General features: G+C 34.6%; 2 protein-coding genes across 4 annotated transcripts in view; one reads left to right on the top strand and one right to left on the bottom strand.

Annotated features, from left to right (window-relative positions):
• The window catches only part of S6KL (ribosomal protein S6 kinase like), a 598,861-nt gene that overhangs the window by 371,897 nt on the left and 206,103 nt on the right, over positions 1-20,861 (top strand). The window lies entirely within an intron of this gene.
• On the bottom strand, positions 9,999-19,513 carry LOC148945675 (uncharacterized). The gene is made up of 3 exons (XM_089098172.1): positions 19,484-19,513; positions 15,816-16,022; positions 9,999-10,287 (listed from the first exon to the last, which is right to left on the bottom strand). The coding sequence occupies exons 1-3, from the start codon at positions 19,511-19,513 to the stop codon at positions 10,207-10,209; spliced, it is 318 nt and encodes a 105-aa protein (XP_088954298.1). The 3' UTR covers positions 9,999-10,206.

Raw genomic sequence — 20,861 nt, 5'->3', positions numbered from 1 at the left:
CCTATTTGGGCTTATTACCGGGTTAATCAGTTGCCAAGTTTTAGCCTGGCTTCCTTCATAATCTTTAAATTTCTGTATAAAAAAGTAACGCTTTATCAAACTAGTTTGTTCAGAGTAAAACATTAAAATTAAGATTAAGAAAATCAGTTAAAAATTTTAATTCTATATTTTTAATTTCATTTTGAATACCAAAAACCAACATGTTTGACACCTTTATACTTCATAACTGTAAAAAATTAAATCTTTTTCAAAGTGAGAACTAGATAAATACAATCACTCCTGAAAAAAAATATAATAGGACACAAAAAACGTATCCATTTAGGGGAAAATACAAAAATTCCCAGCATTCCATTCAGGGATTATAGTGGGAAAATACAAAAATTCCCAGCATTCCATTCATTTCTGATTATAGTGGCTTCACGTGTCAGCTCATGGGTACTCTTGCAATGCGAGCAAAAGTTGACGGCATAATTTTACCGAGACTGCCCCTTATTAAATTGTTTTCCTTGTGTTTTCTATAATTATACGAACTTTCTTGTGTGCTAATAACTGCACTAATTACTAATAAACAAATACATGTTTAGGATCACCCTAAAAAGCTGATTCTTTCGTTGAATGTTATCAATGGTTAAGCTCTTACAGTTTCGTTATTGACAAGGAACGTTATTTACTTACCATTCATTACTATGAAGAATTTGATGTTTTTTTTACTCCAACCAAATCAGATAGAAAAAATGTTTGTGGAAAGCTGGAAAGGAGTCTCTCAGGTACTAATTAGAACTTATATTTTCCTTATTAAGGGTTAAAATCTATTCGCAGGCAGCCAACAACGGGGCAACACACATTTTTCCATCGTTTTCCCAATTCTGCTCTTTTTCCTTTGGTTTCCTTATAATTACTTTAAAGGTCCAAATTTCTAGGGGGGCATGTCCTCTTGACCCCCCAGCCGGCGCCCAAGATTTTGTAGCTTTTTTTAATCATTTCAAGTATAGTTTATTGGAGATGAAAATAATAAATAATTTAGATTGAAGAGAGATTGCAAATGTTTCTGGAAGCATTTGACCTTGTTTTGACTGATGACCAGACATTCAAAATACCGCTGGAGATCTTCAGTGCTTTTCCATCTGATTAGTTTTTTTTTTTTTTATTGTCATCATGACTCACCATTTTTTTTTATACAGTAATCTAATGACTATATGTGTATGATTTGTATTTTTTTTTTATAAATATAACCTTCAAGGAGAATTTATAAGTACACACTTATCACAACATTTTTTTTACTGGCTCTGGGGAGCTGGGACTGCCACTCACGGTGTTTATTTCTCATATTTTGAGTTTTGAACAATCATATTCTTTGCTTTTTAAAAGTTGTAAAAAGGGGATTTCAAAATAGCTGGTGTAGAATTTGCTGAAGATTGATAATATGTGTGCAGTCTGAATTCCATTTTTTTTAGAGCCCTCATTGAGGGGGTAATGTCCAATAACGAGAATTTTACGTGTCGCCATTATATAATAAAAAAGCAAGAGTACATTTTGCATAATATGTTAATAAAACCACTGAGAAATAGAGAGACTGTTTGTGAAAAAATCTTGTGACTCAGGAGCATTTTCTTTTTCTACTGAATTAAAATTCCACACAGATGAACGAATCAAGTGGAATAAAAATCTTTGTTATTTTTACTGGCTTGATTTTACATAGGATAAATAGTATCAGGTTGTTAAAAGGTGTTCTCATAAACTTTCCAGGGATTAAGGAAGAAGATGAATGGCTTACGTAACTACGTTGCTGACATAAGCCAATGAAACTAAAGCCCACTTTTGCCACGGAGCTATAGGTAAAGTAATCCCTCTTTTTCTCTTTGATAGTACTCCGAAGATTTTTTTGCTGCCTCTGGAGATTGATGCACACAACATAGGCAGGGTTGCTTCTAGGTTAAAAATAAAATGACGAGTGGAAAAAATCACTAAATAAGCAAAAAAATCACTAAATTAATGATGTGACTGTTTTTTTTTCTTGAAAGCATTAGAAAAATTGTTCCAATCATTTATGTCCTTAGAATGAGTTTAGGGCAGTTTTCCTAAGGATAACGGAGGCATTCTACATAGAGGCAAAAGAGCACGTAATTGTTGGTGATGATTATGCTGTCATGGGGAGAGAGCAATGTTATCCGACTGGGAGACAGAGGAGGAGACGAAAATTATCATATGTTGATGATATATAGCTTCATACAGGGCGTCACTAGCCTAAAACTCATTTCTGGTCATTTTTTCGACTAGTTTTATTCAAACAATAATTCTCGCCAGACTTTAGGCTCAAAATTAGAACAATGACACTAATTTTACCCTAAATTAATCGTTTTTGTTCCTTTTTCCTCTGAATTTTCAAAAAATTCTCGCGTTTCAAAATAAATCACCAATAAAAGCAAAATTACTTGATTTTTCAGGAAATCACAAGCCAAAATAAAATCACTCGGCAATAAAATCACTAAAATAGTGATAAATCACCAGGATGGCAAGCCTGGTCACCACTACAGACAAACTTGATCTTCAATCCTCTGTCTCCAGAGAAGTGTCCGATAGCTGTTGTGTTGTTGTAACTGTTGATCAGGGATGTATTCTCATGTTTGACGTCATAGCATATCAAGACATGACCCACGCAGTCCTAGGTGCAAGCGTCTTAAGTTATTCACCCTACTCATTGTTACAGACAAATTTCGTTGTAACTGCTTGTTACAGATAGGTTTTGCTGTAGACTTCCAAGAGAAATCAGACTTATGCCTTTTTGATTTCCATACTCACTCTCATCATCTTTTTTTCACGGGGTTAAACTAAAGTTTTAATTAAATTATTTGGTGCTTCCCTTTTATCAGAAGCCATGTCCATATTGTTCAGCAATTCATTCTCTAGCTTCTCAACGACAATATTTCAGAAACTCGTTTAACATGCCATCAGTACATCTAGTCCTCAGTCCTTCTTCCAAAATAAATTTTCATTCATTCACTTCCTAACGATTCGAATTAGCTGCGGTTCGTAGAGATCGGCAGCTAATTCCACTTTCCAATTTTTTTACTATTCATTGACATGCTCTTCGGAATTTCTGTTTATTAGCCAATTAGCTATTTCTGATTCTGATATATGTGCTTAATAGGCTCCATTTAAAAATAATTGCAAAGGCAGTGTTTTATAAGTTGCTAAAGTTGAAAAATAAATTTAAAAAAAAAATTAAAAACAACTTCTGCCACCCAGTGGCTCCCTTAGTGTCAATTTCGGATAACAGCAAGGAAAAGAGAAAAAGAAACTAAAGATCAAGAAGATTAAATTATTACTGCTACGACTACGAACAGTCTGTGGCAGCACTCAGCGATATGACGCCAATTCACCTGTGGAAGATCACCTTCTCCTATAAAGCTTCACTCATTACCTGTCCCATATATTTCCAGTTTCCTTTAAATTCATTCTTATGACCTCTCCAAGCCATTAGAAGAACATTTTTGGCAATGTGTCATCTTTCCTCCTTAAAACGTGGTCGACACCTTAAATTTTCTTTTATTATAGCCCCCAGAATGCCAGATCGAACCTTGTTTTCGTACATCTTACTATTAAATAGTTAGTCAGTCAACCGAATACCTGAAACTATTCCTAGATAGTTCTTTTGGAAGATGTTTGACAAATCTTCTTGAACCTTCTGAAATGTCCATGTTTCAGAGCCGTTCTGCCATAACCAGCTTCTAATATTTTAGTCATTGTATACAGACTTATCTTCCAAACCTTCAAACTTTTTTCAACTGTTAGAACTGCAATGAATGACTTTTGTCATTGATAGCAGTAGTAATATTGTCATTCCCTAAATGTTTCAACTTAATACCCTAAGGCCTAAGCCGTTCTTGGAATACGCCCTTTCGTCCACCTGCAATCACATAGTGTGTTTTTATTGAGTTCAACTTTCTCCTCAATATTCTTTGAAAATTTGACCTTCATACCTTAAGCCTTTGCAGTAATAGTATAATAGTGGGCTACTGTTTAAAATTACCGCAAAATAAAAGACCCGGTCAATAAAATTGGTAAAATAAGGTAAAATTGGTAAAATAAGGTACTCCCTAGGAAACATAAGGTAAATTTGCAGTTTTAGAGTTGCCCTGTAGCTAAAAGACCAATTGAGCATTATTTTTGTCTATCATTTTTTCAGCTCATAATGGAAATTTTCAAAGATTTGGTTTTCCTTGGGTTAAAAAGGCAATTACCCTTCCTCTATTTTGAAAACCAACAGGTAGAAATTTTCTCGTTCAAGTCTTGTTAAAATACTATTTAGTTTATGGTACATAAATTGGGTTAAGACTCATTGTATTTATTTATAATATATTGTTTTTATTTATAATAATTGTATTTATTCTATTGTATTTATTGTATAATCTATTGTATTTATTTATAATAAATAGGCTTTGGTTTGCTTAAAGCGGCCAAATATCACCTAGAAATACACGTGCTTTGAAAAATTCAAGATCATGATCACTTTCACGCTTAAAGGTCGTAACTGACATTTCTGAGATAATTACTAAAACTGTCAGCTAAACTGTTCTCAAAGGGAGGAATAGGATGGCATTACATATTCTACCTCACTCTAAATAGTCCTAATCTAAATTACCTCACTAATGCCACCTTCTGGCAATTACCTCAGAAGTGTGAAAATGCATGATACGATCTTTCGATCGTTAAGTACTTGAGTATTTTACGTAGTCTTATGAGCGACCGTATAGCTGTCAGAATAAATTGTCAACACAAATAATTTGAAAAAAAACCAGAGGTTTTTGATCTTGACCTGATGTCTATCAAATAGAAGAAAAACAATGATGCTAAAATTAAACAGAACTATTGATAGGAAAACAGTGGCGGGTCCAGGAGAGGGGCGTGGGGGCACACGCCCCCCTTACGTAATATAAAGTAGTGTAATTTACTTAATTAACTCAAGTTTGCGTTAACTAAACTTGCTCCTAACGCAAGTTTAGCGGATAAATCTATTTGACCCCCCCCCCTAATTTTTTCGGATCAACCTATTTGCCCCCCCCCCTAAAAAAATCCCGGATCCGCCCCTGTGGGAAAATTTAAAATTCACGAATCTTAGATGCTTTAATGTAATTCAAAAAATTAGATAATGTTGATCAAGTCTGATAAGATCTATTTGGGATTGAAGTATTTGGGTTCACACCAATACGAAACAAGGTAACGCAGCCGTCCTCAGTGCAGACTGTAGAATAATAAGTAGAGAAAAGTCTACAGGACAATATAATAAAAAAATATAAAATGTGGTATTTCAACATCTAAGTTTGTGGGGAGAGGCATTTTTTCGTTTTTCAATTTAAATGCTAGAATAAGGTATTTTTAAAAATCTAGGGGAGTAGAGACAAACAAAACAATCAACTAGTTCTGTCAAATGGCTGATGTTATTAAATGACTGCAATATGTAAGAAGAACTGACAGTTTTCTTAGCGCTGAATCTATACATCAGGGACGCCATTTCATGGAACTATAAGAGGAGGGAATAAAGAAAGGTATTTCAATATCTAAGTTTGTGGGGAGAGGCATTTTTTCGTTTTTCAGTTCAAATGCTAGAATAAGGTATTTTTAAAAATCTGGGGAGTAATGGACCTACCCCAATTAGCACACTTGCCATAAATAAATAAATAAAATTATTGAATAATCATGATTAAATATGTTGGTTAGCCAAAAATAATGTTATTTGGCTATCTAGCTGGGTCTCAAAAAAAGCACTCTCGATTGAAATGAAAATACATCATCAGAAAAGGTTGACTAGAAGTAGAGTTTTCATGTGAGGGAGTAAATAGTCAAGCTATTAACAGAGGGGATTGATGGAGGAGCATAGCTAGGTCTATTGGGCTCAGATATATTAGTGCTGTGATGAGTATTCTGTAACAACATTAGCCCTAAATCCAAAAAAAGAGAGAGCCCTTGGTGATACTGGGCACAAGCCCAGTCAACATATTTCAGAATTAGAAGAAGCCTGGGGATCCATAACAAAAAATTGGAGATCTACAAACAGCGACATTGTTACATTAAAACGTGTAACGTTTTACACGTGTAACGTGTAAACGTGTTACACTAAAACGTGTAAACGTGTTACACTAAAACGTGAGATGAACCTGCTTCCTGCAGAAACGTGCTCAACCAAGCAATTTCCATCCCAATCTAGAATTATTTTTATAATTATCCCAGTAATTCTTAAGATTTTTTCTCTGTTTGTTTTTGCCTCCCACAGGGTCACCCTAGGGAAAAAATTTCATACAGCCCTAATTATCTGCAACATCTTCTGAAAAAATTGTTCGTTAAAATAATCTTTTCTGGCCCTGCTCTCACACTGAAATTTAGGGTGGGGCCAGGGTCTCGGTATCCCTTAAAATAAATTGTTTACTCAGTACCTGATGCCTAACTGATGCAGTTTTTTTTATGCAGACCTTCCTATAGGATATAACAGTAGTGTCATTTACAGCTCACGCGGAAACAATAACGACTGACCCAAAATATGGATTGCTTGCCGATTATGGTTAACTTAGTCGAAAGAAAATAATTTGGGATTAGTATCAATTATTTCCATAGCTGCTTAACACTTATCCTTTAGCCGATGTTGATGTGCCACATTTTAAAAATAGCAATTTTTCAAATACTTCATACCCATACATTAATTGGACCATAAATGCTCAGCGATCGTTTCTCGAAATGTCAATCTTTGTGTCCATTAATATAGAAGACTTTACAGCTTTCTTTATTTCTGATTAAAATGCTTCTTTCATCAAATTTCTAATAATTGTGAAGATTTTAGTGATAGGGCTGTTATAAAAAAAAGGCAATAAACCGTCGTCTTTCCACTATTTCGCTCTTCTTTCCGGCTTCTTCTTTCTTAGGCTTCTGTCTCACATGGGGTTGTTAACTTTTTTGGGTAATCGAAGTTAAATATTTTTTAAAGTCATATTACCAAGTAAAGCAATTAGCTCTAAAAATTACAATGGTTTATGGATTCGTCGTTGAATGTGTCAGCTTTTCCTGTAGGGACTCAAAAACCAAGAGCTTGTGTGCCTTTTAATTTTAAAACATCGATAATAACTTTTGCTATGTATTTTTTCCCATCACCTTCCCCCTACTCTTTTGTAACTGGTTATTTAGAAACAGATCGTAAGTGGATTTTTGTAGTTTAGCGATAATGAATAAAGTAACGGATTCTAAATAGGCTTTGAACGCATCGGGTTTTTCAACTCTTCCATGCACATGTCTCCAATTATCAAATATGGTACAAAAAAAATGAACTCACTGTGCTATTGACCAGTAATTGTTCAACTGCTGATTTGCAAACAAGAAAGAAAATGTGAGGTCAACTAAAAAAAAAATCAACTAGAACAAATATCAGGCCGGTTTCTGCCCTGGGGGATCCACAATCGATCAGGTATTCTTCATTCTATAGCATAGTGAACGATACATCGAATTCAACCAAGAACTCTCTAACAAATACTTGTTGATTTCGGTCAGGCATTTGGCCGGACATGGCTTATGAGATTGTCCAGATAATCAAGGTTCTTTATGCCCAGTTGCTAGGTAAAACAATAACTGCTTCTTCAACTTTTTTCGAAATGCCATTCAGTTACTGATGCGTTCGGAATATGGCGGTACTATAAGAGTGCTGCTGATAGATAATTTTGCCGTCGCTGATGGCATTGATGCATCAGCCCTTTCTTCACAAGAACTGCAGGCACAAGCTAGCAAAGTTTATGACGCCACTACAACATTCGAGATGGAGATCAACGTCAGCAAGACCAAAGTCATGGTAACTACGAAACATGAATTAGAAACCCCACCCTTTCTCACCAAAGGAAGGAGACAGGTTGAAACGGTTAGCAACTTCCTGTACCTTGGTAGCCTACTCTCTTTTGATAACTGCCATAGCTCTGACTCGAAACGTCGACTAGCACTTGCAAGTTCTAGCTTCGGGAGACTAGCAAGCCTCTGGAAAAGTAACTATATATCTAACAAACTCAAAATGCGCCTATTCAATAGTTTAGTAATTCCCATAGTTAGGACACATGGATGAAACATGGACACTGAAAACCAAAGAGAAAGAAAACCTCCAGCTTTTGAGATGAGATGCCTCCCTCCATTCGCCAGAATCAAACACATTGTCCGTATCACAAATATGGAAGTACACCAAAGGCTCCAGTTGACTGAGACATTTTTAGTCACACCAAAAAATAGCAACTGCACTAGTTCGGCTAATTCAATCGAATGGAGCCAAGCCGCCATAAATAACACTTGAAGAATCTCTGTATGGCCTTTGTTCACAATAAAGACCATGAATCCGATGGATGGATAACTTTGATTTCGATAATGTCAAATTTACTCAGTTATCATGTACCGCACCCGATAGAATGATTTATCAAGCCCTTACTCATGAGCTATCAGGAGGAGTGGCCTCAAAACATCCAATGGGGATGGTCAGGACCTAAGTAAGTAAGTTAGTAGTACTCAAGGTCGTTCCTAAGTTGTTGCTGATTCTCCATTTGACACCTTGCATGCAGATTGTGTTTTCTCATTTAGTTCAACTTTTCTCTCAATATTCCTTGAAATTTTAGCAATACCCTTAGCCCTAGTATTATTCGTAGTAGTAGTATCAGGAGGAGGAGGAGTAGTAGCAGTTGTGGTAGTAGTAATAGTAGTATAGGAGATGTAGTAGTAGTAAGAGTAATAGTAGCAGTAATAGAACTTAGTAGTAATAACAATTGTAGCAGTAGTAGCCTTAGTACATATTAACCTTCGGTCAGTAGAGATTCCCTTCATGATGCCCCGAAAATCTTAACCTAGAAATACCATATTTAAACAACGGCCAAGAGTATAACTTACAGCCCTTGTCCACATGGAAGATGGAGGGCTGTCTTCCTCAGAGGCACAGTTATTGGATCTTTCAGCTATGTTGAATAAAAAAGGTATATCACATGTTTTTTGGATGTCTTTGGGAGAATAAGGGGCGTGGAGGGACTACTTACCTTCGATCACTATTGGCTATTAAAAAGGACACTAGAACTTTTAATTTCCAGTCGAAGGAGCCTCTTCTGAAGTTTCTACGACAGCTCCTTCCATACCAAATGCCTTGATAAAAAAAATCAATGCATAGGCAGCACTCTTTACTTAGACAGCACTACTGCGCTGCCTATAATATTGGGGATAAATGGAGAAAACTAACACTTTCTCCCAATGGATATTTTTATTCCCCTCGATTCAAAAGACTAAAAACAGAGATACAACATTGCCTACCTCAAAATATGAGAAACAACTGGCAATATTTAGGACCAAATTTTGCATGGAAATGATTTTCTTATATCATAATATTTATAGGAAAGGAGCCATACTCCAGTCATGATCCAAATGCACTGGAAATAGAGGGGAAACGCACACACACAGAGAAGAGAAGAATTTGCCACAAAAATGGGGATTTGTTCTATAACATAACATCACCACAAGAATATTTGATGATTTACAGAGCTTATCTAAAAAAAACGACATATAAACCATCAGATTAAAGCTGAGCACAAATACTTACAATTACACCCATTAAATTGCATCTATACCCAGGGATGCATCCACAATTATCATTGGGGGGGGGGGGATTGGCAAGAGAAATTTAACGAAAAAACAACAAAATTCTGTTTTCTGTGGGTTTTTGGTACTTTTTTTTATAATTCCGTCAATAGTTTTAGAGGGTTGTCAATTCGGATGGCCCCCTCCTTCTTGATACGGTTCCAACTATACCGATTATACCTTACAATGGATTCAAGATTTCAAATTAACACAACTAGGACAAACTAGCGAAGATTTTGCCACTTTAGCCACAAATAATAAGGCAAACTAGCCACAAATAATAAAATCTCCACAGTTTTTTGTGGCATCATGTCAGCTGTATTAATTTATAATCTATGGTAAAACAAATAAGTCCCAAATAATCAACTATATTTATTGAAGACAACTTGACTTGTAAAACAAATACAATTGACGTATTGGTAAAAAAAAATATATTTTAAAATAAAACAAATTAGACCTAAGCGATGGGCAGGGTAGTAATTATCTTTCCCCTCACCTTTCAAGAAGTATCTGCTTTTAAATCAGCATCGATCTTCAAATATTCTTCAACTTGCTGAACAGGATAAAGAGATTTCAAAAATTTGGGAAGTTGGCAGGAGATGCTAAATTCTCAGCCTTTGAAATCCAAATTTGAAACATTTTTTCAGGCGTAACCTAAAATATTTAACATTAATTTCATTCAAAGGGGGTTTGAAAGACAATTCTAAGATTGAAGAAAAGCTTTCAAATTTGTAGCTTTTACAATTATAATATATATGTTTTCCCGAAGATGTGTCCCTCATTTATCCCTGGAAACAAAATGCCGTGTGCACATCAGTCCGGAGTAACCATAGAGAGAGGGGAGAGCCTTAGATTGATTTTTCTGTGCTGAGCTCTATTTTGTGTCATGTATTACTTTTATAATTATGCACGAATGTCAGAAAACGGAATACAAAATGACAAAAACAGAAAGCGGAGAAGAGAAAATGAAGGGAAGGTAGATAGAGAGAACCACAAGAAAACAATTTTATCACGTGACAAAAAAATCTGATACATTTATTATGCTCTTAAACTTTATATAGGGCTTCTTTACCGTTTTAATTTTTAGTATTGAATTTTCAGCTATGTGTCCTATCTATACGGGCAAAAGAGAGACAAGAGAGAGAGGGCAGCTCCAGATTGTTCGTGTAAGCTCGATTTGTTTACAGTTGTTGTTATAACTTCTTTTATTTTTATATTATTCATCTATTTTTCACGCAATTGTAAAGTTACTTTAAACCACTGTATATAAATATAATACAGTACGATCAATCCCTAAGATCCTATCTCACTCATTACACAAACCTGGACCGAGATGCAAATGCTCCGGAGAACATTTAAACAACTATAAACATAAGCGACATTCGGTTTTTTCCCGGGTAGACAAGTCAGAATTCTCTTGGCATTTTGCATTGGCATTTTTGTCCTTTCTAAAATCTGAGCTGAAGCAACAAGTTATTTCTCCAAAGAATGAACTGAAAAACTAACTAGAACGCAGATCTTTAGTAGAAGGCTGTTGCCTAGGTCGAAAATCCAACCCAATTTATTCATAATTAAATAAAGGAAATGGGTTTGACAATGGTAGCTTGGTGTTATAACTGTGACTGAAACCTTACAGGAGAAACTATCCGACAAAGAGAAATCTCACTTAGAAGCCTGCAAAAACACATAATTAGAAATAAAAATAATGTAACATTTGTAAAATTGGCCAAATCTCAAGGATGTAATAAACAATAAAACTAAAAACTAATAGAAAAATTGCTTCTCGAAAATAAACCCTACTAACTATAGATACATCGGAAATACAAATATTGGTGCGAGAAAGGCTTAAAGTACCAAGAACATCAGAAAATATAAGGATTGGACGCCCAGAGGCGCCCCTGGTACGGGCGCCCTAAAGGGTGGGCGTCAATAAGGGTACAAAGCAGTCCATAAGAAATCAAAAGAAGGGGAATATAGCACGATAATCATAGAGTCACAACAAATATTAAAAGAAAAAAGCGCTGGACTTATGTTTGGCTGCCGTAAAATAGGTTTTGACCCATAAAAAGGGAAACGTAAATTTTTATTTGCGACTGAATAACCCCTTCTAGGCTTTCCATAATCATTTTGTCCATATGAAAAGACCGGAATAAAAAGAATCAAGTCATTCATGGTAATGAACGGTAATAGAAATGCTTTTCAATAGCACAAGCATAAAATTCTACATTTTTATAAAATTACACAAAAATCACCTTTTTGTGGTTATTCCAAATATGTAAAATCCTTGAGTTTTAAGTTTAACTTCAAAAGAATTAGTAGATAAGAAAGTTTGCATGACTTTAGAAAACAAAGAAAAAGGCCAAATTTACGCTAAATTATACAATTTAGACAATTATAATTATACAATTATAATTATACAATTAAATTATACAATTATACAATTATATTTATACAATTATACAATGATACGCTAAATTATACAATTATACGATTTACGCCTAAATTATACAATTTCCCATTTTCACATATAGGATTTATCATAAGGAAAGGGGGAACGTTTGCTTCTGGTTGTTCTTGGAAAGGCAAAGGGTATTAAGGTGAAACTTTAAGGAACGCTTAGGAGCACATTAGACTAAATCAAAAGATAATATGTGCTCCCAGTCTATCAAAAAGGTTTATCTGTAATATTTCAAACAATTAAGGGAATTTTCCTTTTATTTGTTTTCGATGTTTTGAAATACAACAGATACATATAGTTTAAAAAAAAACCAATGACACAACATGCTTCAGACTTTTCCGGTTAGGAAAGGGGAAAGCGGGCAATAGCCAAACTCCTGTAATTTTTGTTAGTTTTAAGTTTGACTTGAATATTCAATTTGTTTTTTCGCTCATTTTAAGATATATTTATTCATCTATATTAGTTCCTGTTATCTATATGTTGATATTTTCTTGTATTAATCAATTCTATTTAAGAGTGCTCATTATGTTCAGTTAAATTTGAATCTAGAAATAAAGAGGATCAGTATGACAGGTGGCCTGTGCGTTTAAATTTTAGCCAGGTAAATAAAGCTTCATAGAAATAATTCAAAATCCTGGGGAACAATAAATTGTTCAGTAATTTTGGTTTGAGTATGACTTTCTTTTCCTCTATATTTTGAGAATAATAGACTAAGATCAAATACTGAATAGTTTATAATTGTTAAATACATAATAAATTAAAGTTATTGATCTCTTTGCCAAGAATGCCTGTTGCTCAAAATTCTGTCGAATTTTTTTTGTGTAATAAAAAAAAAACTGAAATTCCTCAACTGACAGAAAGGAGCAACAATAAAACTTAAAAAAAAAGTTACCTATTCTGAATATGAGGGGGACTACCCCCTAAACAATCTCATTCTCCCCACTCTTTGCACTAAAGTGCTTCAAAATACTTGTGATTCGAATTCAACGCCTATTGTGTTTAAGCAGTCGTTCTGACATAATTTTTTTTTTTTAAGCAAAAAATTAAATTTCCTGTGCAAGAAGTAGAGGGATAGAGTATATGGCAATCTCCTCACATATGTAACAATATTATTTCATATTAAGTTTCAATGACGATCCTTACTTTCAGATAAAAAACTTATTGTTTTTATTTAATTTCTAATTATTTTTCAAATCATTTTCAGGCCTAACCAAGATATAATATGAGAATTCAGGTTTAATGTTTAATATTCAAAAGAAAAATATTTTCTGCAATGAGACAGGAGCTATCACCTTGTAGCACTCACATTCAGGCGTAATCAGAATGAAGGGAATTTAAAGACTAATTTTTCATCTCTCCCTCCCCACACTATCTTCAATATTTACCTAAATGATAAAGGAAAATATAAAAAATTTGGGTGTTAAAACGTGCTTATTAGGCGTCGGGACTCTGCCCCCTAGACAATTACCCTTCTGTGAAACTTACTTGTGCATAATTGAAACCTCACTGTGCATAATTTTATGAAACGTAGTCTGAATCAACTTGGTATCAGGATTTTAGAAATTCCTATGAGGGGCATTACCCAAAATGGGTTGGGAACCTCTGCTCTAGTGCCTCTAAAACTGGGAAAATTAGCATATAGTTTTTTTAATAAACTTAATAAGACTGGATAAATCAGTATTTTCTATCAATAACAACTTGGTCATCTTTTAGTCAGAATTGCAGTTCAGTTCTACAAAATGGAAAACTGATTACTCAAAGGAACGCCAGAGTTTTTAATTTCCAATAGAATAGGCTGAGGTCACTTGTTTGCCGTTGAGCCCAGGCAAATTCAGTCACCCCTTATGCATACAAGTCCAGTCGATACTATCCGTTATGAGCACTGTATATATAATTAGCAGTAGGTTTACCGCAGATGATGTCTGGCTCTTCATTCTCGGTGTGAACAAAAAGCTCCTCCCACTTCTTCATGCATTAGCGGGTTAGTGTGTATGTGTCAATCAATGAGAAATGGTTCGAAATTGTGTTATTCGTAATTGCTAAAGAAAAAAAAACTTGATGAGCCGGCCGAGTGGTTTGCAACTGTCCCATCTTACAGGTATGACTTAATTTATATACAAATTATGACTTTATCTATTATTTATATACAGTGGACTTAACTGATTGGCCTAAGTAGGATTTCCAAAAAAGAGGGGATTTTGAGGATTTCTCAAAATTTAGTGTTCCAACGTTGAAGCCAAGTTTTGCGTTCAAGAGAAATCTGACTTCTCTACCCGTGAAAAGATCTAATGTCGCTTATGTTTCTACGTTCCCTGGAGTGCTCGCACCTCGGTCCGGGCTTTTATAATGGGTGAGATAGGGAATGATCATACTGCCTATAATTTATATACAGTGGTCATGAGTTAACCCAAAAATCTCGATCATCCCTTAGTTCTATGACTATCTACATTAGTTCTGCCCTAAGATGGAGGCATGGCTGATGGAGTGAATATCACGAGTGAAAATGACATCATTTTATACATTCCTGAAACAGGCTTATGCCAGCTTTGCCTCTCACTCAGACTATCTGTCTTGTTTTTTTCTCCAATTAGCCACGAATTGATGGAAACTTGATTTTAATTCAAAAATCCCAATTTTCTAGGACTATTGGTTCAACAAGATCACCCCTGAAAAAAAAAAATTAAACACGGATCTGTGATCTTGCTTCTTGAAAAAATGTGGTTCGATGCGAACACCCCCCCCCCCCCCGGAATAAAAGAGAAAAGAATTTCAAACAAATAAACACGCATCTTTGTATATCTACACTTTTGTAGATAGAAGCTTGAAACCTCAATAGGAGTATCCTTTGGTGGCTAAATCTAATATTGTTATTCTCATTAAGGCCATTTGGCTTCTTGGAGCCGTTTCTCACCCTCTTATTTTTAGGAAATCAGGCATATATTATGAGGCTTTTAGCTTTTGATGGGTAACACTAATCTTAATGAATTTGACATATTTGGAATCAGCATAAAAAGATTCTTTTTATGCATTAGTTTTTGAAGTAATACCTTATTTTTTTTCCAATACCACACTGCTTTTCTATGACGAACAAATAAACGTTCAATTGGGGTTAAGTCCATTTATTAGACAGTAGAAACAGATACAAAAGTCTGAATATTTTGATCATACATCGATCACCCAGCGAATTAGATGTTGCTCGTGGCATTGAGCTCACTTCATGGTCTCGTCGGCATTTTTTTTTTTTTTTTTTTTTTAATCAGATGACTTAGCTTTCATGACTATTATCAAAAAAATGTTGTATACCAACTTCACTTGATCAATTTCCCTCGAAAGTATTTACTATCTTCAGTTTCAACTTAGTTTGACAACAGTGGCGTAATTTCGTAAAGAATCCTGTGGGCGGGGGGAGGGGGGGGGGGGAATTTGGAGCCAGTTTTCCCGAATCAAGTGAAAATGACGGTGAAAAATGAAAAATGAGCCATATAATACCATAAAGGCAATGATATACTAAAAAAAACTCGCCCGTTTCTGTGGATGTTTGAATTATGCAGGCTTATCTTAGCTTTGAAAAGATTTTTGAATAAACTAAATATCAGCTGGGGGAAAACTGGGATCTGGAATTCAAACTGGGGTCTTGGGGGGGGGGGCAGTTCTCCCCCCTGCCCCATAGTAAATTAAGCCCCTATTTTACAGTTGTGATTTTCGCAGGGTAGATCAATCTTACCTGTTTGCTTCGGATTCGTTGAATATCACAGCCAAAAAGGAAAGCTTGTTTTGCCAACGAGTTGAGGGATTTGAGCCGTTCTTCTGGCCGAGTTTGCAGCAGCAACTTCAGAAGTTTATATGCATTAGTTGAGCTAGAGCCAGGAAACTCATAACCCCGGTCAATCTCAGCCTTTATTGTTGCAGGATCATCAGCAGTGAATGGATGCTACAAAAAGAGGGGAAAATTTACTTATGCTGCATTTTGAAGGTCATCCATAGATTTGAAACTATGATTAACTATAAATGGTAACTATCAAATAAAATTGGTTAATACTAATTCAAGAGAAAAATAAACATGAAAGTAGCTGGACAGAGTTGTTGCTCGGCGATCACAAAAGATAGAACAACTTTGAAACCCAACTCTTACAACTAACCCAACCCAGTAAAATTTCTAATGAGTTCCTTTTCCAAAATTTACATGAAAGTTCTCAGATATGCTCGAGACTTCTGGGATAAGTACCTTCGGCAAAAAGACAAGGGCGATAGATTTTTCAAAGTATACCCCACTTCTTTTTACATACTTCCCTAACTAAACTCTGTAGAATTGATTGAAATTTGATAGGCAGGCATCTAGAGATAAGGAGAATTTGCCTAAAAACGCTTACACCATTGACTTTTAGAGTTCAACGAAGCAACAAAGAAGCCGGTATCTACAATAGGAAACTCGAAAAAATTTGGAGAATCAGGCACCAATTTATTTAGTCTAGTATTTTCTAATTTGTTCACGGTTGTGTGGGCAAAAACAAGGCAGTATAGGTACAACATGAATATTTGCAGTATAAACAATTCCTAGGATGGAAACAATTCCAACAATTCCAATTGATTTTTGGGGAGAAGATTTAGATGCAGGTCCTTTTTCAGGTCAATTTCCTTTTCATTTCAGATTCTATTAACGTTATGACACCCGCAGAGCAATTGAGAAAAAAAAGACGTTGGAGTTCAGGCGTTAAAACAATTTAGATCCAAATAGTTAATCCTTGCATTAATGAACATGAAATTAACTGTTTAGTGTTAAATAGTGTATTTTGTCCTTGAACAATTATAAACAATCTGAACTAAAATTCTAGGAAACTACACGTTTGTGGATAACCCTTTTGCGTTTCAACCTATGACAACTTTATTTATTTTTACACTATTTAACCCAAAATGCCAATAGATTTATCCAAAACAAAGATAAATTCAGTAATGATAAAAATATAGAAATTTACGAACAAATAAATTTTCAAATGGGGATAAATCCATTTATTTAGACAGTGAAAAAAAAAACAGGTACAAAAGTATATATCTCGATCACACTTACAGCGACCGTCATCAGTAGTATTACTAAAATAATATAATTGAAACTAGAATTTTTATACACAAAAAATAAATAACTTTGCCACCTTCACTAGAAATTTGTTTTATTTTGGTCAAGATTGAAGAAGAAAATTTATATCAAGACTGTTAATCAACTTTGTCAGTGAACTCTCTCTGAAAATAATATAGTGAATAATCAGGAGTTCATTATATTGTGAATGACCCTAAAAGTTATTTATTTTTTTTGTATTAAAAAGCTAGATATTATTTTAGTAATACCACTGATGACTGTCGCTGTATATGTGATCAAAATATCTGTACTTTTGTACCTATTTTTTCACTGTCTGAATAAATGAATTTATCCCCACTTGAAAATATAGAACGGCAGTGTGGTCGAAGAAAAGAATATACAGAAATTTTCTTTAGAAAACGAAGAGAAATGTTAAGTTTTGACGATTAGTATTTATTTTGAATGAGAAGGAGCTCTGTAACCAGCCAATTATAGATGGTGCTTTAGGTGCCTCATGGTGTGATTTAATATTCTTCAGCTTCTTTCGCAACCATAAGATAAAAATGAAGACTATTACTATGATGTAATCACTTAAGAATAATAGTGTGATCAAAATACAATTCCTAGAAGGGTTCAATAAATTTTTTAAGGGAGGAGGGGTTTAATAGAAATTTATATAGTTTTATTTGAGTTGAGTATCAGAGATGCTTCAGCGTAAATAGTTAAACCTTGAAGATATTTTTCTCAAAAGTTAGTGTCTTGCTTAACTGCTATACTAAACTTTGTCGATTAATTTTATACAGGTCACTTAGCGTTTTGGGGGTTTTTAGTTTCATTTTTCCAAAATCAAGTAAACTTTCCCATGCTCCTAGCTTTAGTAGGTACTTTTAAACCGGCTAGATTTTGTATATTTCGAATTAATATAAGAAGTCGATTGCTTCGATCCATGTATTTTTTTTATTAAAACTCCTTATTCTAGAGTTTTGGTTACTATTATCAAGGGTCACTGACAATACTGTAGTGGCAAAATTGACTTTTCATTTTAAAGCATTTTTCAGGACTAAAAAATGCTACAAAAATGCTGCAAAAAATGTTGAATAGTTCTATCTCCTAAGTGAAAATAGTTAATTTTTCTAAAATAGCAATGAGAGAAACCATGGCAAACAACTTTCGAATGATAAAATCACATTTGCTAAGCAATAACAAAGCGAGAAAGGCTTAATAAACATCCACTGACCGAAAATCCTTTTTATGAAGAATTAGAAATCATGGATTTTCTGAGTCAATACTGAAACGGTGTAAATACTGCGAGAACACACTCAACCCTATGAACACAACATTAATTATGAAAACCAAATTAATACAGAACAAATTAAAATTAGGACCCAATCAAAATTAACTCGCTTCGAAAAGGAATACAAGATTGGCAGCAAAAAGGGCAAATAAAGCAAAAAGTAATTGTTTCAATTTTTATTCAATCTAGGTAGCTTGAAACACAAAATTCTTTATTTTGTCAGTCTTGGCTGAACCTATGTTAAAAAAGAACTTATTTTATGATTTTAGTTTCTAAAATTCGTTTTGTCGAAGTGATTTTGTGAGTAAGATTGTTTTCTTTTCATTTGTTTAAAACAGCCAAACTGATAAGAGAGAAAACTCAAGTTTGCCTTTGAGAAAATGAAAACAGAGGAAAAAATAATGCTACTTAATTTCACCCACTAAAATTAGTGTGCAACCCATTGTGCGTTGCAATATAGCTGTGCACACTAAACTCCACCATAAACTATTTAAACTACTACTAACAACAACTCACCACTACGCATTATCCTCCTTAATCCCAATCTATTCACCTCCCTGTATGCACCCTCCCAAGAATTTTCTATTTCCCTTCAATTTACGACATTACTCCCGCCCAAACGGACGGCGACATGCTTTACGTTCAGCCCTATACGGTTTGCCGAAAATGACAATCTATTTGAAGCTTAACTTCTTACCCCTCCCAAGAAGCTGGAATGTCCAACAAAACCGTTCTTATGACCTCTTCCAACCAAATTCAGGGACGATTATCTCACATGACATTGGAAACGTGGCCTAAGTATGTTCAATGTTCAATGGGTTTATTAACAAATGAAAAGAATATATCACACATAATCAAAATACTCGGTCCATTCCTGGACGCCGAGAACCAAAATCTTTACAATTTAACATAATACGCAGAATGGTCACCGCTCCTAATCTCAGACACAACCATACCTCTCTTAACGTATCTTAACGCTTCTTTCATTGTAGCGCTAGGAAGTAAGAACAAGTTTTATTTTTCGTACATTATCAAATGGACAAAGTAACCTCGCCATATTTCCTGGCGGTATCCTTGCCAAAGGTGATGCAAAAAAGAGTAAACTAAGTGAAATGATAAATCAATAGACCAAATAAAATTTCCCGACAAGATACTAAACAATTCAGACTGCATCTTCATTCATGTAGAAACTGGAATTAATTTAAAAAGTAAGTATTGTACTAATTAGTACTATGAACACAGGATTTCCGGTAAAGGACAAAGAGCGCTATTAAGCCACATTTCTCAAGATCATTTAGTAATCTAGTTTTTTTGTATAATTTTTGGGACTTGTCCGTTAAACGGAACACACTCAAGAATTACGCTATGTAAGATCTGACAGAAACCGGTTTCCCTTCCTGGATCGGTTATGATATGCTTATTTTCAGTGAGAACATTATGATGTATGTATATTTTTTATTAAACATTTAATATATAGCGGTGGTTAGGGGTCGGGTTAGGTTAAGTTGGATTATATATTTAATATAATGCGTTCTGCGCGGCCTGCTTTCCACAATTCTTTGTTGTAGTTTCCATAATTTTGTCTCACTATTTAAGTATTTTATTATCATCATGTTTGGTATATTTCATTAGGATTAACCTAACTTCACTTATTGGGTGTGTTCTGTTTAACAGATAAAGTACCTAAATTTTTTTATTTTTATTTTTTACTGCTACTATTGAGCGACCTGGCTCAATAGTAACCGAAACTCTAAAAAACGAAATTTTGATACCAATAGATACATCAAAAGGATCGGATTTTTATGCCGATTTCAAATATATAAATTTCATCAAGTCTCGTCTTACCCGTCAAAAGCTACAAGCCTGAGAACATTTGTCTTATTTTCGAAGAATGGGGGAAACATCCCCTAAAAGTCATAATATCTTAATGAAAATCCGTCAGATTCAGCGTATCAGAGAATCCTGCTGTATAGGTTTCTAACTCCTATCTACAAAACTGTGGAATTTTGTATTTTTTGCCAGAAGAAAGATCACGGAGCTGGGTCAAGCTCTGGCAATTGAGGGCATAACTACGGCTATTCCTCAGGTTGTATTAAAAGAAACCAACTAGCCCATTAGGTAATTAGGCTAATAATAGAAAGTGTTATTGTCAACTCTGACACCATCCTCAGAATGCTGGATTAAGCGCATACTGTAAAAAAAAATCACAGTAATAAGACTAGCATTTACTTTTTAGAAGCTTGCCTGTGACCCAACAGAGTCTTATAGTGGATTTGGAATCCTGTGGAACCCCCAGAAGGGAAAACTAGGACAGTTAGCCTACTCTCACTTTTCACCAAAATTGGGTGAGACACAACAAATACTTTGTGGTAGATATCGTAACAAAAAGAGTTTAAGGACATATC

The sequence above is a fragment of the Artemia sp. Qi Xiang Cuo genome, chromosome 12 (assembly GCF_049724085.1).
Source record: "Artemia sp. Qi Xiang Cuo chromosome 12, ASM4972408v1, whole genome shotgun sequence".
Taxonomy (NCBI): domain Eukaryota; kingdom Metazoa; phylum Arthropoda; class Branchiopoda; order Anostraca; family Artemiidae; genus Artemia; species Artemia sp. Qi Xiang Cuo.
Note: the sequence above shows the minus strand (reverse complement) of the source record. Positions and strands in the feature narration are given on the sequence as shown.

What these genes read in the sequence shown, in the direction of transcription:
- LOC148945675 (XM_089098172.1), bottom strand. Translation starts at nt 19,513, where the DNA reads ATGGCGAGGTTACTTTGTCCATTTGATAAT. An exon ending in TACTTTGTCCATTTGATAAT is followed by an intron (nt 16,023 to 19,483) that starts GTACGAAAAATA and finishes CTCTTTTTGTAG; the next exon opens with CATCCATTCACTGCTGATGA. An exon ending in AACGAATCCGAAGCAAACAG is followed by an intron (nt 10,288 to 15,815) that starts GTAAGATTGATC and finishes TAAATATTTTAG; the next exon opens with GTTACGCCTGAAAAAATGTT.